The 16,116-nt window shown below is 38.2% G+C and overlaps 1 protein-coding gene across 1 annotated transcript in view; it reads right to left on the bottom strand.

Annotated features, from left to right (window-relative positions):
• COMT (catechol-O-methyltransferase) overlaps nt 1–12,794 on the bottom strand; it is a 16,789-nt gene extending 3,995 nt beyond the window's left edge. Inside the window, exons 1-3 of the mRNA XM_009997654.1 lie at nt 12,551–12,794; nt 2,787–3,063; nt 795–988 (exon numbers count right to left, since the gene is read on the bottom strand). Of these exons, the coding sequence (XP_009995956.1) occupies nt 795–988; nt 2,787–3,063 (471 nt within the window). The 5' untranslated portion in view covers nt 12,551–12,794. The remainder of the gene's footprint in view (nt 1–794; nt 989–2,786; nt 3,064–12,550) is intronic.
• Nucleotides 12,795–16,116: the final 3,322 nt, after the last annotated feature.

Here is a 16,116-nt window from a genome sequence, read left to right on the forward strand (position 1 = left end):
TCAGGGATTGTAACTAGGAAAAGAGCCAGTTAATAAGGACTGTGGGTGCAAGAAAAAAAGAAGACGACTGTTTATTATTAATATTGGATGGAAATCATAGAAAGGCTTCTGATTCTCAGGAGGAGGAATACTCAGAGCAGCTTTTCAGTTCAATAATGGCAGTAAATCCAATCAGTTTTGCGATAGTGGTTACCAATTTTATGAAAAGGACTGTGTGCTGATGTCCTGTGACTATAGTAAGTCAAATAAGTGAATCCAGAGCCTCCCTCCAGGCCTCTCTTAGTCTTACAGTCACTTAGCAAATGACCTGTCTGCTGTACTAACCAGTGAATAGTGAAAAGGCCAAATTGGAAGATGAAGGCTAAATGTTTTCAAAGCATTAAGGAGCTATGGATGTATATTATTGTTCTGGTCTTGCTCCTACAAATCTTCATCCTTACTCACACAGCAAAGCACTTTGTAGAACAGCCCTGGTTGTTTTGGTCACACACACCTTGACAAACCTCAAATTCCACCCTGGCTGTCAGCTTGGTCTGCATCATATTTGATGGACTCCTGATGCTAACAAATTTAGATACATACCAAAAAGCAGATGATGTTTGTCCGCTGCATGGACACTGGTAGCTTTTCCCTGCTATCAAGCCTGATGGTTAAATTCTGCATGTTCCGAAACACTTAGGGTGCATACTTGCTTGACAAGTAAGAAATACAAACCTATTATTGTTGTTTCTATGGATAATTCCAGCTCTCCATGTATTCCTTCTTCATACCAACCAGAGTCAAATGATATTTACCTTATCTTGTACTCCAGCAAACTCGATCATCTGTTTAGCTATAGCAGCAAATTCTGGGTTGAACTCTACAGTGATGAGACGAGCTCCTGCCTTTAGGAGCCGGGCAATTCTAACGGCTGAGTAGCCACAATATGTTCCTAGTTCCAGTGCAACTGATGGCTGGACCTCTTCCACAGTCTTGTCTAGAATTAAACCTGAATAAAATAGAAAAGCGTTACCTTTTGGCAAAATTAAACTCGTTCACATACAGAAAAACAAGTTAGTGAAAAAACCTTACAAAGTCCAGGTACTCAAATTGCTCAGGACATTAAAAAACTGAGTGTTGATGTCAAATTATACTGTTTTATTTGCTAGTTGGCTTATCTGTGATCAAGTTGATCATGGGACAATTTTAATTTTCAAATTGCAAAATTTAATTTTAAAAGTATCTTCCTTAGTTTCACGATATAAACAATTCTGAGCAAGGAAGTGCCTGAATTAGCTAAAATAATTCTAGTCTTACAAAGGAAAAATGCAGTGGCTTTTTCCAAGAACTTGTTGCAGAAACTAGCCCTATTTTTTAAATATTTAACTCCTAGATTTCAAGTGCTCATATTTGTAGCTAATGTCACATGCAGTAGTGTGATACAAAAATTCTCATCCTAAGTACTTGTTTTTATGGGGAAAAGAGAGAAGTCAAATTATAAAGTTGCAAAATACTTAGATTCGCTAGATGAATTTGTGGCATGGAAAACAGTAGTCAATTGTTAACAACAGAAAAATGTTCCCAAAAAGAAGGGACAGTGTATTATATTCAGTCCTTCTGCACAAAGGGATTTGTGTGCGAGAAAACTCCTCTTACTTGTGTAGCTAGAAACTAGATAACTAATCTGAAAAAGTATTTGAAGTTATTTTATTCTGAACCATGGAATTTTTCAATGTACATTTACATTTTATTATGTGACATTTTCCTGGGTGTCATTTGTTTATGAATAATGTGATTAAGATGCTTGCATCTTAAGATCATGTGGTCACTCTTGAAATCTCAGGAACTAAAGATGCATTAAATTTCATGACTTCTCTATAAGGAAATGTCATCTTGTCAGAGCAAAACTAGAGTGACATTTTTAAGAATATCATCCCGAATGATCAAAGTTTAGAGCTTTAAGAATTGCTACTGAGCCACCAGCTACTGTTCTGTTCCCCATGTTCAGGACCCCAGCCTGGCCTGCAGTGTAGCCAGTTTCACAAAATGTGCCCTTGACAGAGAAGCATTTTTATTGCAATAGTTACAGTTGTATTTCATCATCTGTGTTAATCCCAGACTAAGCAAATTTCCTCTGCAGCTTCCCAGCCAGTACTTTTCTGTCTAATTCATAAGGAAACATGTTCATTTTGCTATTTTAGTTTTTTTAAAAGATTGACACTTTCCTGCAGCTAAGAAAAAAAAATGTTTTGTCCACATAGTTTCCTTTAGGAGGCAAGAACAAGTTGATTTACTAAGTAGTAGCAAAGTATGATAGCTACCTTTGTGTATTACATGGGAAGGATCTCTCCCCTCAATGTTAATTTATAATTTATACTTGCACATACAAAATCCATATAGTTTAAAATACTTTTTTTGTTTGTTTCTAATCTGCTGTCTTTTGGCTAAGAATCTGAAAGTACTTAGCATAATGAATGATACCTTAAGGCCAGCCTGCATAGGAGTGGAGGTATAATACAATCTAGATTTTTCCCATAGATTGTCACCTTCTGCTCACACACAATGTACACAGCATGTAAGCCCAGATCTGGTCCTATGACTGGACACTCACTGGACACTCCTCCTCAAAGACATCTGCACAAGCCTGCATTACAGTTTACAGAACTCCTCTGCTGACCACAAGGCTGTTGTGGGTTGTTTTCTTGCAGCAGATGGAAGAGATGGAAGTTACCATGTGAAAACAATAAGATGTCCTGTACTGTGCTAGTCTGAAGGAGCTCTCAAATGCTGATCCCTGCTGCAATTACCTTTCTCATCGCCCACATTCATGGCCCACTCTTTCTGGGAGCAGTACTTATCTATAGTGTCCATCACACTACGGGGGTCTCCTCGGACTGCATTCTGCAGCACGAAATTTAAAATCCTCTGTTCTTTGCTCTTATTCATGATGAAATTGGTTATTTTCTCCCGGATTATTTCATTCCAGATAAGGGCAGCAGTGCCGTTTTTCCTGATGACCACCACAATGAGCAGCAGAATGAAAAGCAGGACGAGGACAATGAGGCCAGAAGAGCTCTCCAGCATCTGGAAAAAAAAGAGAATAACAGCCCAGGGTTAAGGTGGCACGGGAGCGACCTATTTTTCTTGTAAATATTAAGCTAAATAACCCACAACCAACCATACTGAACAGGAACACACAGAGTTTAATTATGATACTATCCAGAGTAGCTGAAAGTCAGTCTCTGTCACTTGGCAGTGGATGGTGCTCCGTGGCACTCCCTTCAGAAGCCAATTTTACAGGCAGTCAACAAGTAGCTTTAATAGTCTGGTCCCTTCCCCCACACAGCTGCTCAGTCCTGGCTCCAAGCATGCCTCTGCACAAGGAGCCTTTCAGCATCAAATCTGTTCTAACCATTTTCAAAGGATTTAAAGTCTTCAATTAGAGCCTGCATATTATCCCAGTCTCCTAATTTTTGAGCACTTAGCAACTTCTAAGCTGGCCTAGGTAGGAAAATATGGAACATATCAGCCTTTGATTTTGGGCACTATGTTAGAAATGGGGCACTGTTAGGTAACATTCTGTTTCAAATCAGTGCAGGTCCTAAGTTCTTACCCTGCATGCAGACCTTTTTGCTAGCATCTGCCCTTTGCATGCTCTGCAGAGAAGCTAAGCTTGAAATTTTAGTAGGACTCTGCCTTCCTCTTTACTTTCAGAGCATTGAAGCAGAAGCAGTCAGGTGGGATGGTTTACAGCAGAGTAGGCTTTTTTTCAGGCATATAAAGCCCTTGACATGAGACATCAACCTGATACTTTTCAGAACAAAAGATACATTTCCTTTTATAAAGTAGGGATGTTTTCTCATTTGTTATAAAAAGCATAAAGCTGAATCCCTGAATTGGAGAAGAGCCCAGGCTCCAGAAACTGAAGGGATGTAACAAAAGGGCACTTCATACTTCTCTGATGGGCCAGCTCAAATTATCCAATGAGGCTGTGCCTATTCTCTCCCCAAAATTCAGCATCATAGCTGCAGGTGCCCCTGTGTGCAGCATGGGTGGTGTGTGTTTCTGTTTCTGAGTTTTATTTGAACATAAAATTCAGCAGATGGGATGCCTGTCACCCTGTACATCTCAAGCAATAAATCCCATCAAAGCCATGTACCCAGCTGATTTCAGACAAGCCTGTATACAGGAAGGTGCATTTACTTTGATGCAGGAGTCACAACACAAAATATCTGATAAAGAAAGGGTCCTTAAAAGTAAGGAATTGGTTTAGCCTTTGAGAGGGTGCCAAACTAAGAGCTGTGATTTGCAAAGTGAGGAGAGCACAGGTTGGAATGTGCTCCAGTTGCTATTACAAAGAATGAATGCCAAGTTCATTTGTTAAGTCTATTGAAGCATTTCAACACAGGTCTAAAGGATTCAGAACAAATTTCTTAACCTCAGCTTGCTGGTTAGAGTTGCACTGTTTTTTAAACTGTTATTTTTAAAGAACACAACACTCAACCCTTTATAGTTTCTGCTTCTTTCTGTTGAGTCTTTTGCTCTTTCAGCTTGGTGAACAGCTTGCAGTTTTATTAATATTCCACCTACCTGGAGTTCAGCTAAACCATTGCTACAACATGGTCAAGTTGCCCAAGACCAGAGGTACAGGAGCTGTATATGATTAGCCAAATGTTCCCCCAGATCTCTTCCTACCTGTTATGTCTTTCCTTTTTTGTTTGTTTCGCCAAAGATGTCCTAGGAAATATTATGGGTGGTCAGTAGTGGGACTTGGCACATATGGGAACACATGGGAAAAGTCTACTTCAATGCTTTACATTTTGAATCATCATGCAGAACACATTCTGAGTTCAGAAGTTGACACAGTTTCCATGGAGATACACCCAACCTACAGTGCAGATGATATTTTTTTCACCCATCCACTTATCTTAGTTGCACAGCCAAGTATTACTTGTTTGGAGCAGTTAAAAGTCTACTACTTTTGCTTTCAAGTAGTCACCAATGTTAATAATTATCTTCAGTGCTTTCCTTATAAGGTCTGACCTGACACATTTACTTTTCAGAGCTTGCCAGCAACATTAGCACATTAAAATCATTCTTCCAGAATTTTGTTTCCTAGCTATTAAGAACGTTCTGCTTTACCTCAAGAGGACCATGAAGACCTGGACGTAATATTTTTTTCTTCTTCTGTGCACTACTAGTTCTACTGATTAGGCCAAAGTGTCCTGCACCTTCCAGATGGGACTTCTGCTCTTTCTAGTTCCTCTACATGAAGATGTTCCACATTATCTGTCCACTGAGAACTTGGATTGAGCTATGAAAATATCATTGGTTTAACAGAAAAAGATCTCTCTAGCTTCACTTGGCTTGTCTTCACTTGGCTTTCATGGCTTAGTTGACTGTATAGTCACTGTGGATGGATTTGGATTACTGACATAGTTGAGAAGTAATTATTCTGAACTGCAATGAATGGATGGAGCCCAGAAACAATTTACTGCTGCCAGCAGGTATCTAACCTTCCTGATTTTGGACAAGGGAAACTGCATGAACCCTGCATACCTCACTTGGTGGCACTCCAATGATAGTCAGGTCCCTCTAGAAATGAAGTCTGTTGGCATTCAGAATTATTTCAGACTACTGCCAGATATAATTCTCTGGTTACAATGGACATGTTGGCATCCTCTGAGTACAATTTGCCACAGGCTGTTGCTTCAGCAGTACAAGATTCTGCCAGCCTGTTTGGGGCTGCCCTTCAAAGATCTGTCAGACAGTAAGAATGGATGATAACTGCAGAAAGTACTAGTGTATTTTTTTGAGGAACAGCTTTCCTCATTTATTGCTTATTATAGATATGAGACCATTTGGTGAGATTTCTCAATACAGGGAGAGACAGCATCTGTAGGCTAACAGCCCCAGTCCCTGTCCTGCAGAAATGTTGAAGCTTCTTTTTTGGACAGACTATGAGGACCTCTTTTTCTACCTTAACAAAAAGGCCCTGTTTCATAGTAAAATCCTGCCCCTTCATTTTCACTTCACTTCCCAGGCATGGGAGGGTATGTCAGCATTGTCTTATTTTCCCACATTGCTACAGTCTTTATGCACTAAAATTACAAGACACCACATGCTTAAAAGCCCATGTCTTAAAGAAGGACAACCTCCTAATTGTCTGCAGCCTGTGAAATGCTATTTCTTAACACATCTTAAGTTAGCCAGAGCAGAGGAAAGCACTCAACTTAGATCAGACTTGCTGGTTTGCACTGCTTGGTTCACAGATTTTGTGTAATGTGTTTGTGAAGAAGACAAAAAAAGCTTTAAATTTAAGCTCAAATGATCAAGTGCTCAGCAGGATCCATTTCTTACAGTGCCTCAGACTTTGCACTTGTGAGTCCCACATGAAGCTACCATGTGTCACAGCAGAGCCCATCTGCCTCCACAGATCCTCACAGGTGGCAACAACCTATACAGTACATCCTGCTCTTTTCCATTCCTAGACAAGTTCACTTGTTTTTGCTGTATCAATTAATGTTTTTTCAGTTATTAGGGTGATGATTATTGTTGTTATTATTATTGCAGTATAAGACCCCAGTGCTTCTATAAACTGGCAGTGTGGGTTGTTCTTAGAATAGCTCCTTTAGAAGACCATTATCCTGAAAAACACTTTCCAGAGAAGGTAACTTTTAAAAGGAATGAGCAAGAAACACCTGTTTTCTTTTTTCTTTTTAACACAGTTTCTTTTTCAAAGGTTGTCTCTCTTTTTAATTTCTGTCTCCTTAGATGTGAAAATAAATTTAGGGGTAGCAGCAGACTGTAAGAGCAGACTGCCAAGAGCAAGATGCATTGGTGATGGTCATGCACCCAGAGGGGAAAAAAAATCTGTACCAAAAGACATAATTCCTTTCATAGCCTCAGCTGGAATATATTGGATATGAAAATTAAGTGTGTAATTCAACCAATTTAAAGCTACCACTACGTAAGAGACAGTCATGTTATGACAGCTTTAGAAAATGCAACTGTAATTTTAGCTTTTATGTGGATTCATGAGATTCATTAAATATGCAATAAAACTGAACTTGCACATAGTCAAGTTTCCCAGAACCACTTATTACAAGGCAGTCACTCTTATTATTTAATGCTTATACTGAGGTTCCAGACACACAGGTTAGCACTGCAGCTTTTTCTGTGTATTAGGAACACCATGATAAAGTGAGCCTTCTCTTTGAAAGCTAGAATTTGAAGTGGAAAATAGCAGGCAAAATGAAAAATTCAGCAAGGAAATAAACTGAAAACCAGAGGGATAACAATATGGAGAGTAATGAATAACACATCACTAAAACTGTTTTTGAGAAGACAGAGTTTAAAAGAAAACTTATTAAAATTTCATGCTTAAACCTGTCAAACTACTGATGAGTCTTTCCAAAGTACTGGGTTATTTTCTTATGCATCTAATCTTACTGATTTTGGCAGGTTTCGTAAGACCAAATCATAACTTGATAATGCAGTTCAGCAGCTTTTCCCTGATGCAAACCATAATCAAATGATCAGCTTTTAAATGTGAGTACCTGTTTCAGTTTACAGAGATTTAAAGGGACATTTTCAAAGAGAGAAGGAAACACAAAGAGTGGGAATCTGCTGCCTCAACTTACCTGCCCTTGAAGATAAAACGCCTAAGTCATTCCAGTGGCTATAAAAGAAGCCTCAAGAGGCTGGCTTAGACTTGGGGATCTATTATTATGGCAGCAAAAGTTAAATGAGTGCATTCACTACCCCTTTATTATTATACAATCTCCAGTTTTTTAAAGACATAAAAACTTCCTTGTGATTGGCCATAAAAAAATACATCTAGTTGTTTATTCTTGTACAGATGACTCAAGCCATTTCACCAAATGTTACAATAAGAATCTTCAGTAATGCTATTTTCCAGCCCTTTAGGTAAATTTTTCCAAGTACTGTAAAAAATAATTGGTCTTAGAATTCCTTGAAGTGAAAGATTTTGATTGGAACAATTGGTAACACTAATTTTTAAGGTAACTCCAAGTAATCAAGTTAATTCAAATCAAGATTTTTCTGTGTTTCATAAAAACTGAAGCTTTCACAACACTATTAGATGATGTATGGATGTGTGATCTAAACTACTGATTGCTACTCTTTCTCCCTCAGAATCCAAAACCATTTCCCTCTGCTAAAAACTGGTATTTACTGAGAAGAAAAATAAACATAAATAAACGTGTTGAAAGTAAGTACCTCTAAGTGCTCTGAGTTTTAATAAGGACATATGCCTTACTGAGTTTCACACTTAGTAGATTTTAAAAGTATCAGATTTGATTATTTAAATATTCTGAAACTTAGGTCATTATATTATGAGTAATAAACAAGACCTCATTTCCTACCGATGCAAAAATAAGAGCTGTCAGGTATTAAAATAATTGGGAGATTGAAAACTGTTGGATAGAACATTTTTCTAATCAAGATGAATCCTTATAAGAGTAATTACACAACCTCTCATTACAATTTTAGCTTGGATAAACTGATACTGCTTTACTTTGTACTAAAAAAAAATCCTAGACATAATTACAAAAAATCTCTTCTACAAAGACAGCATATACATTAGACTGCTATTCTCTAGGACTGAATCAAGAATAAACTTTGTGACCCTAAAGCAGGGGACTTAGGTTTGAGTCTCATTTTGGCAATATTTTTCTGATCTGAGCTTGGGGGAGCTGTCTTACCTACATCTTTGTTGTCACAAAAGTTAACACTACTGCCATTTCTGTAATTTTCAAGATGTTGTAAAGCTGGATTAATCTTTGTCAGAAAAGTGCCTGCTGTGGAGATACAGATAGCACCTAAGGAAAGCCAAAGTTATTTGATCCACATTAACTAAACAGGTCAATTTTGGGATACCAAGACAGTAAACACCTATGTGGCATTATTATTTTTGAGTTTATGAACAACAGGGAAAATGTGGGAGACAAACAGTGCTTCAAACACTTTTCTTAAGTGATTTCAGCCTCCTGACAAATCAGACCTCTGAGAAAAGATGATGTTACACCAAATCTTGCTTTAATTTTTCATGCATTTAATCTAACTGCCAAGTACAGCTTGTTTTTTTGAGAGTTGACTACAAGTCTCCAACCATCTAGACAGTCCTTTAGCATTCTGCTGCTAAAGGGTTCAGAATCTAATTTAAACTTTATTAGCTCACATCATCTGGTGAATGAGGAGTGCCTGGTAAATTTATACCATTCAATGTTTTTTTCACAAAAGAATCTCTTCATTGGTCTGATGGTATGAGGGTAACACAAATGGTCTACAGTAGTAGACAACAGGGCCTAACTCATTGCAGAGACAGTGCTGCTAACTCTGCAGAGAAGAATGCTGCAATGCAAGCAGTTTTCTAGAGTTTTTTTACTAAAGCCATACAAATTAAAAAGATTAAAATCTCACTTACACATACCTGTGTGAAGGAGGTAGGCATACCCCCTATTTTTAGAAAAGGGTTAAAAAGGTTTAAGTTCAGATTCTTTAAGAGTTTGTAGTTATGCCTTTAAGTATCTCATGCACCAAAGTATGCAGGAGATTTGCATAATTATAAGGATAATTGGCTGTTTAAGGAGAACTGCAAAACCAATGCAGAGGAGTCAGCACATTTCTACATGTATTATAACAACGTCTGTTGCTCTGCACCAGGCCAGAGGAGATCTGTGCTATGACTGGGACTGAAGTCCCTGACTCTGGCCTAGACTGTCACTAAAGAGGCAGTCTCTGGGAATGAGGCATTTTGCTTTTCTCTCTTTTCCAAGAGCAAGAAAGGCAGAGTATTTTGGTCAGAAAGTCTAAACTAACTTTTGCCAAACCTATTGTATCCTGTTGCTGCAGGCAACACAATTCAGCAGCTTTATATTTTAGTACTTTTAAAGGTCAAAAAAAAACCAACAAACCTCCTATTCTGTTGTTACTGTTTTTGTATTTTCAAATGAGTGCAACACTGTGAAGAATAATCAGCATATTTCCAAATGTGGATAGCTTGTATTTCTATGGAAACATAGTCTTGGGAGTTTGACATTCAGATTTTCCACTGACATCATGAAAACAAGCTGAACAGACTTTATATAAATTTCTTCCATTAAATCTGTGTTTCCCTATTCCTAAGTTTTTCAAATTACTACAGTCTAGCCTCACTACCATGACTACACAAATTCAGACTTCTATAAATGTAAAGTTCTGATGATTTGGGGGTTTTTTTCCTCCTAGGCCTTTTGTCTTTTTTCCCCTCCTCTCATATTGAAAGGAAACAAATACAGGTTCTTCTTACTGAGTGAAAATAATTTAAAAGTGCCTATTGCCTACTAGGGAGACCCATCAAATAGGCTTCATAAAGGTGTTTAAATCCACTCTCCCCAGATAGATTTCAATTTGGATAATTGCTGCCCATTTAGAACTCCCTTGTCTAAGTGGTATTTGGTTGTACAACCCAAAGGAAAAGGTTTATATAATTTTTATGTGCCCCATAAAGAGGAGTGAGGCTTAGAATACACTGTCCACATAGAGAGGCCTCATCTCCATCCAACAAGTAGCTCCATGAGGATCTGCAGCATATTTATCCAGACTGGCCTAGTCAACACACAACATGATTAAAGCCAGAGTCTGGGGTGACAGAATTCTTCAAGGATAAGAAATGCACTTTACCAGGCCTTAAGCAAAGACACCTTTTTAGGAATAAGATCCTTTCAGGTACCTCAAGGAAGCATTTATTTCTGATAATCCTTATTTCCACTCCAGAACCGCAGAGGCATTTGTACTGTTTGTACTAGTGTTTGAGGCCAGTGGTGGGTGTAGCTCAGCTGAATTGTACAAATCCCACCTGGGAGAGAGTGGACTGCTAAAAGTACAAAGTGCTCTGCCCTGTCAGCACACTAGGAGCTGGTCTGTAAAGAGTTTTCTCAGCTGAGTTTTTAATGTTCCCCAGGGGGTAAAAAGCTCCTATTGATTAATTTTTCTACAAATGGAGATAGGGAGAAAAGGCTGGAAGAGGAAAGACCAAAATGGCTAGTTGTCCTCACATAATCACCTGTGACAGGACGATTTCACATTCTCTCTTTGTATCAGAAAGATCAAGGGCTGAACCCTCAGTGTCCCAAATCCCCACTGTGTCCTCCTGCCCTGCTTCCAAGGCTACCAGCTAATCTAGTGTAAATCTCTCTCCCAGCACAGCTTTCTGCTTTCCACAAGCTGCTCTTCAGGCCAGGGGGAGTGTTCTACTGAAACTTGGTAGCGAGGACACCCACAGAGGGATCTGAAAGAGCAGGAAGGAAATTGCTGCTGAAATGGTGGTGTATTTCTGCAGAAATGAACAGCTCTAAAAGGCCAGGCAAGGTGAGATACAGTACAGCAGGTAACCAAAGCACTGCATGGAAAGAAGCAGCCTAACTGAGACAGGGCAGGGCATGAGACCTTGGTCTCAAATCCTAAGTAAATGTCCTCCTCAGAAAAGTAGCTGGAGTGGGCACAGAGTGTCTCTTACTTCAGCTAGAAATTGCTTTCTGAGAAATCTGTCTTGAGAGAGTTTTAGCAAAACTGGAGTGGATGGCGTCACATTAAGATCTGGTTTCAACAATTGCTGCCAAAACCATGTTTTTTCAGAAAATTCCCCATCAGTTCTAATTCCAGTGATCCTGAAGGAATGCTGAAAGACAACAGTGTGGGACTGGCAGAGATAAACATGATACCAGCTGCAGGCTGCTAAGAAATATTGCTAAAATTGAGTGACAAGTACATTGTTTGCAGTGTTAATGTGGTTAAACCCTTTTTCCACTGAGGCAAACTAGAGCTGTAAATGAGGAAATTTTCCTTTTGCATTTAAATACTTCAGTGCTGTGCAAATGCACGAGATTCTGACCCTGAGGGCTTTGTTAGAGGAGTCTATGGCTGAGTAAGAAGAAAAAAAGTAAACTTAAGTAAAGAGATGAAGTAAAGTTTATGTAGATCTTTAGTATGACCTGTGCTTGACAGTATTGTTAAGTATGAGTTTGTCTTTAAAGGACAGACTGTAAAGAATGTCCATAAAGAGTGAAAGATACACTATAAGCAGCAACAGGGCTAGCAAGCAAAAGCACTAGCTTTTTGTCTGTTCTTCACAGATATTTTGCTGTAGCAGAACTCCCTCTTGAGAATGAAAACCCCCATAAAATGCAGCTGCAGCAACTCATTTATAAAAGCAGCTATTCAGTCAAATATGACTGAATTGAAGCTTGACTTGCATTCAGTTTTTTCTTGAATACAAATGAGTACCAAATTCCAGCATACTTATAGCTATAAATTACATTTTCAATTTAGCTGGGGTTATCTCATCTCACTTCTTCCAACCTTCCAGGTTCACAATACAGTACAAATGCATTACACACAAATATGTCCTGCTCCTTCTCTGTGAAAGCTGTTGCTGCCCACAGACTGGCTTCCTGACAATGAGTACCAGACAGAATGTGTAAAACACTGCTTCCTTCTTATTCACCAATGTTTAAAATAGATAGCAAATCATGTAAATCCTGAAAAATAAGAAAATATAAATATGTACCTTTCTCAGTAGAGCAGAAGCTCTTCTCTCCGATCTTTTCCTGTGCTGCTCTGATGTGGATTTTATAGAATAAGAGTCCAGGAGCCTGCAGAATTCAGTCACATTTGATCACATCACAGGAATAGCTTATCAGTTCTGTTACACACTCTAAAAGGAGCTATGTCCTTTTCCCCAACTCCTCCTTTCACAGATTTCTGCACTCCTTAAAGGTGCTCAGTGCTCTAATAACCTTAGAGAAAGCTATTCATCTGTCCCCTAATGACAGTGTTCTTGTTACTTAGTTACAGCACAGTGAATGCTGACAAAGTCAGGTATGAGCCAAATCTGTGCTCAGTGTAAATGCACTGTGTTTAATCAAGCAACTCCAGGAATTAATTTGGCCCAAGGGATTGAGCTCTGTTTTCAGCTCAGACGAGGCATGCTACAGCCAGTGCAGAAGTTGTAGAAACAAGACCTTGGCATGAGAGTTAAATATAGAGTGCTGCTGGAGGGAGGAGAAGTATGTATAGCAAATTGCTTGACAGCAACTACAGAAGGAGGTGCAATCAATAAATATAAATAGTACATTTGAATTTCTATAGTTTCTAGTTGGAAGAATATTCTGCTACAAACAGATCTAAGATAAGAGTCCTATAATAAACCTTGTTCTTGGCTTGATGGTCTATATTGTTTCCTTTGAGGTGGAAACAATAAAATCAAGCTGTAAAATTGCACCATAAATAAAGTAATAAGAAAAAACAAACAATGCATTAATAGTTCTCTGCTGTATTCTCACTACACAGTGAGTGTTTGAAGCTCTAGCCTAGAAACTTCTTAAAGATTCAAAGGTTTGTATCAAATGTGACAGAAACAGGAGCTGAAGAACTGAAAACAGGCTTTGTCACATGAGTGGGGAGGTCCTTGAAATAATTAGGGACTACCTGAGAGCATGACAAGACAGGAGTAAAAAAATGTAAATGGATTAATTGAATAAAGAATTGTGGGGGAAAGAGGCAGGTGAAGATCAAAGTGTTTTTAGTAACTCTAAACAAAACATAGCTAAGACACTGCAATTTAGGTCAGTACCCAATGTCAATACAGAATAACTTTGAAGTATCCCTTATATGTATAACAGAGCTTTAGCTCAATAAATATTTTCTTATAATGCAGACATCAAGCAGAACAAAGAATGAAATAAGCAACACTACACTCCAGCTTCACTGACAGTAATTTCCTGTCTGGTCAAAAGCTGCTTGTGGAACCATGACAGGTTGTCTCTGTATGATCCCTCATGCCAGTCAATTAAAATTGTCTGAGAAATTCCTTTACTGCTGGGCTGTGGAAAAAAGAGCTTAAAACACTAAAACTTACTCTATGCACTGACCTGGTTCTGTAAGCATACAGCTACTCTTTGGAGACGTCCTTGCAGTTTACTATAGCTAGTTGTGAACTGGTGGGTGGTATTAGCCCAGCTTCTGCTTAGCAGCATAAATTAGTGCCAAGATTTAGCAGAGTGAGTGGTGTCCCATGACAACACTTCTAAAGGACTTCTAACTTCGAGCTGAATCATATTCTTCAGGCTAGAAGCATGGGAGGAGCAAACTTGCTTCTGCCTGCCCACAGCTGTTTACTTGCATGATAAAGGCTATGCCTGCAAAGTAACCCTTTCTGTCGTCTAGATATTTTGTGACATAATTTTAAAGGCTGAACTTCAATAACTGCAAACTAGATAAAGCCAGAAGTTCAGTTAGTTAACCCACCCAGACTGTGTGATAATGTTGGTAAGCTGCATCAAAATAAATAGAAAGGTGAAATCTTGTAATTTGTTATTATGGCATCATTTTTTTCTCCAAGAGAAGTTTCTTTGCCAGGCTGTTAGACATTGGCTTATGCCTTTCCTTAATTTACTTTTTTGCCCAAGACAGGGCATATATAGGTATGGAAAATTTTGCAAGTTTTTACTAACATAGTAACAATGCTACAAACTCCAGAGTGAATATGTTTTTACACTATTCACGTGACTTAACCTTCTCTAGACCATAAATTTTACCCTGATATTAATATGTCCAGGTCAGAGAACTGTGGGGAGCTATAAATGTATTGGTGTAATACAATTTTTATGTAGAGACAAGATCTTAAAAGACAGATTTGGCATTGCAGAATGTCAGGATACTGGCATTCACAGGGCACATCTATGAGAAGATGTAAACCCACCATGTCTTAGCTTGGGAACAAAATCACATGGGTGGCAACAGGTCAGAATGTCTGGCTAGTTCAGACTGACTTGCTCTGACATTTGACTGAGTTAAGCTCAGATCTATCTACACAAACCTGAGTAGACTTGCTCATGTACAGAGCTCCCAGTCTCAAATGGAGGCGATAGAGCTGCCATCACATGATGGAATGAGGCAGTGCTGTCCCCACTTGCTGTGCACAGCACAGAGCTAAAGCTTTTCCAGTAAATCCATGCCTGTCATAACAACAAATGGCAGGCCCTTCTTGTAATAATCCTGGCCAAAGACTGGTTTTTAAAAGCCTAAACAAAGGGAGACAGGAGAGCTAGCACATTATAATAAACCCCACAGATCATGTGAAACACTGAATGGAAGAAAATTCTTTAGAGCTTGCATTTTCAGAATAGTAGCAGGGATTTTCTTTTATGTGAATTTGCTGTTTTCAACCATCAAATTAGTTTGTTTTGCTGAGAAATATGCAAAAGAGGAATTTTGAGAAAGGAAGCACCACTCATGTATGAGTCAGAAGACTGCCTGGAGATATCTGAAACAGGAAACAGCTAAAAGAGAAGAAAGATGGCCAGCAAAGCTTTACTCTAAAATTTAACAGATTATACAAGTAGTTAGACTATTTTCTGTTTACAGTGCATCTGAAATGTAGACTGAGAAAAACTTCCTGTTTTCAAAGACTTTACAACTCTTCATTAAACCTTTAAAGCTCAGTCAAGTTTACCATATTTCTGGTTTTTCTCCCTTCAGTTTTTGGTAAAGTATGTTGAAGCATTTGAATGAAGTCAAGAACTTGTGTTAGTTTAAGCATCATCTGCTTCTGCTGCTTTTTTTGCCCTCAGTTGCAATCAACTGGTTGTTTAGGACAAACTGTAAAGGGAAGATTCTATGTTAAGGAAGGAAGAAAATGGCATAGATTAAATTCTGAACAAGTTCTACTCAGAAAAAAATCTGAAAATTAAAAAAAGCAAACAAAGGGAGAAATAGCAACAAAGCTGAAGTGTAAAAACATTTTTTTTGTTAGTTTATGAACTTACACACAAATGTTTCTAGCAGAGGTAAGTAAGACTGTTAGCTGAAGGATGTATTCTTTGTAACAATGTGTCCTTTTGCAGCACTTAACAAATACTAGAATGGTTTGGTTTCTTTTAGAATTATATTTTTTTAATAGAATTTAAATTGTTACTTGATTTAGAGTAATTCTGTGGTGTGTGTATTTGTCTCAGCTTTTTCAATGTAATTGTTTTAGATACATTTACAGATGTTTACATTAAAAACTATTAGCTAATAGGATCTATTTTACCCCTGTTCACAAAATGTAAATTTGTAGACTAAAATAGAAAT

Source organism: Chaetura pelagica, unplaced genomic scaffold (genome assembly GCF_000747805.2).
Source record: "Chaetura pelagica isolate M959 unplaced genomic scaffold, ChaPel_1.0 scaffold45, whole genome shotgun sequence".
Classification (NCBI taxonomy): domain Eukaryota; kingdom Metazoa; phylum Chordata; class Aves; order Apodiformes; family Apodidae; genus Chaetura; species Chaetura pelagica.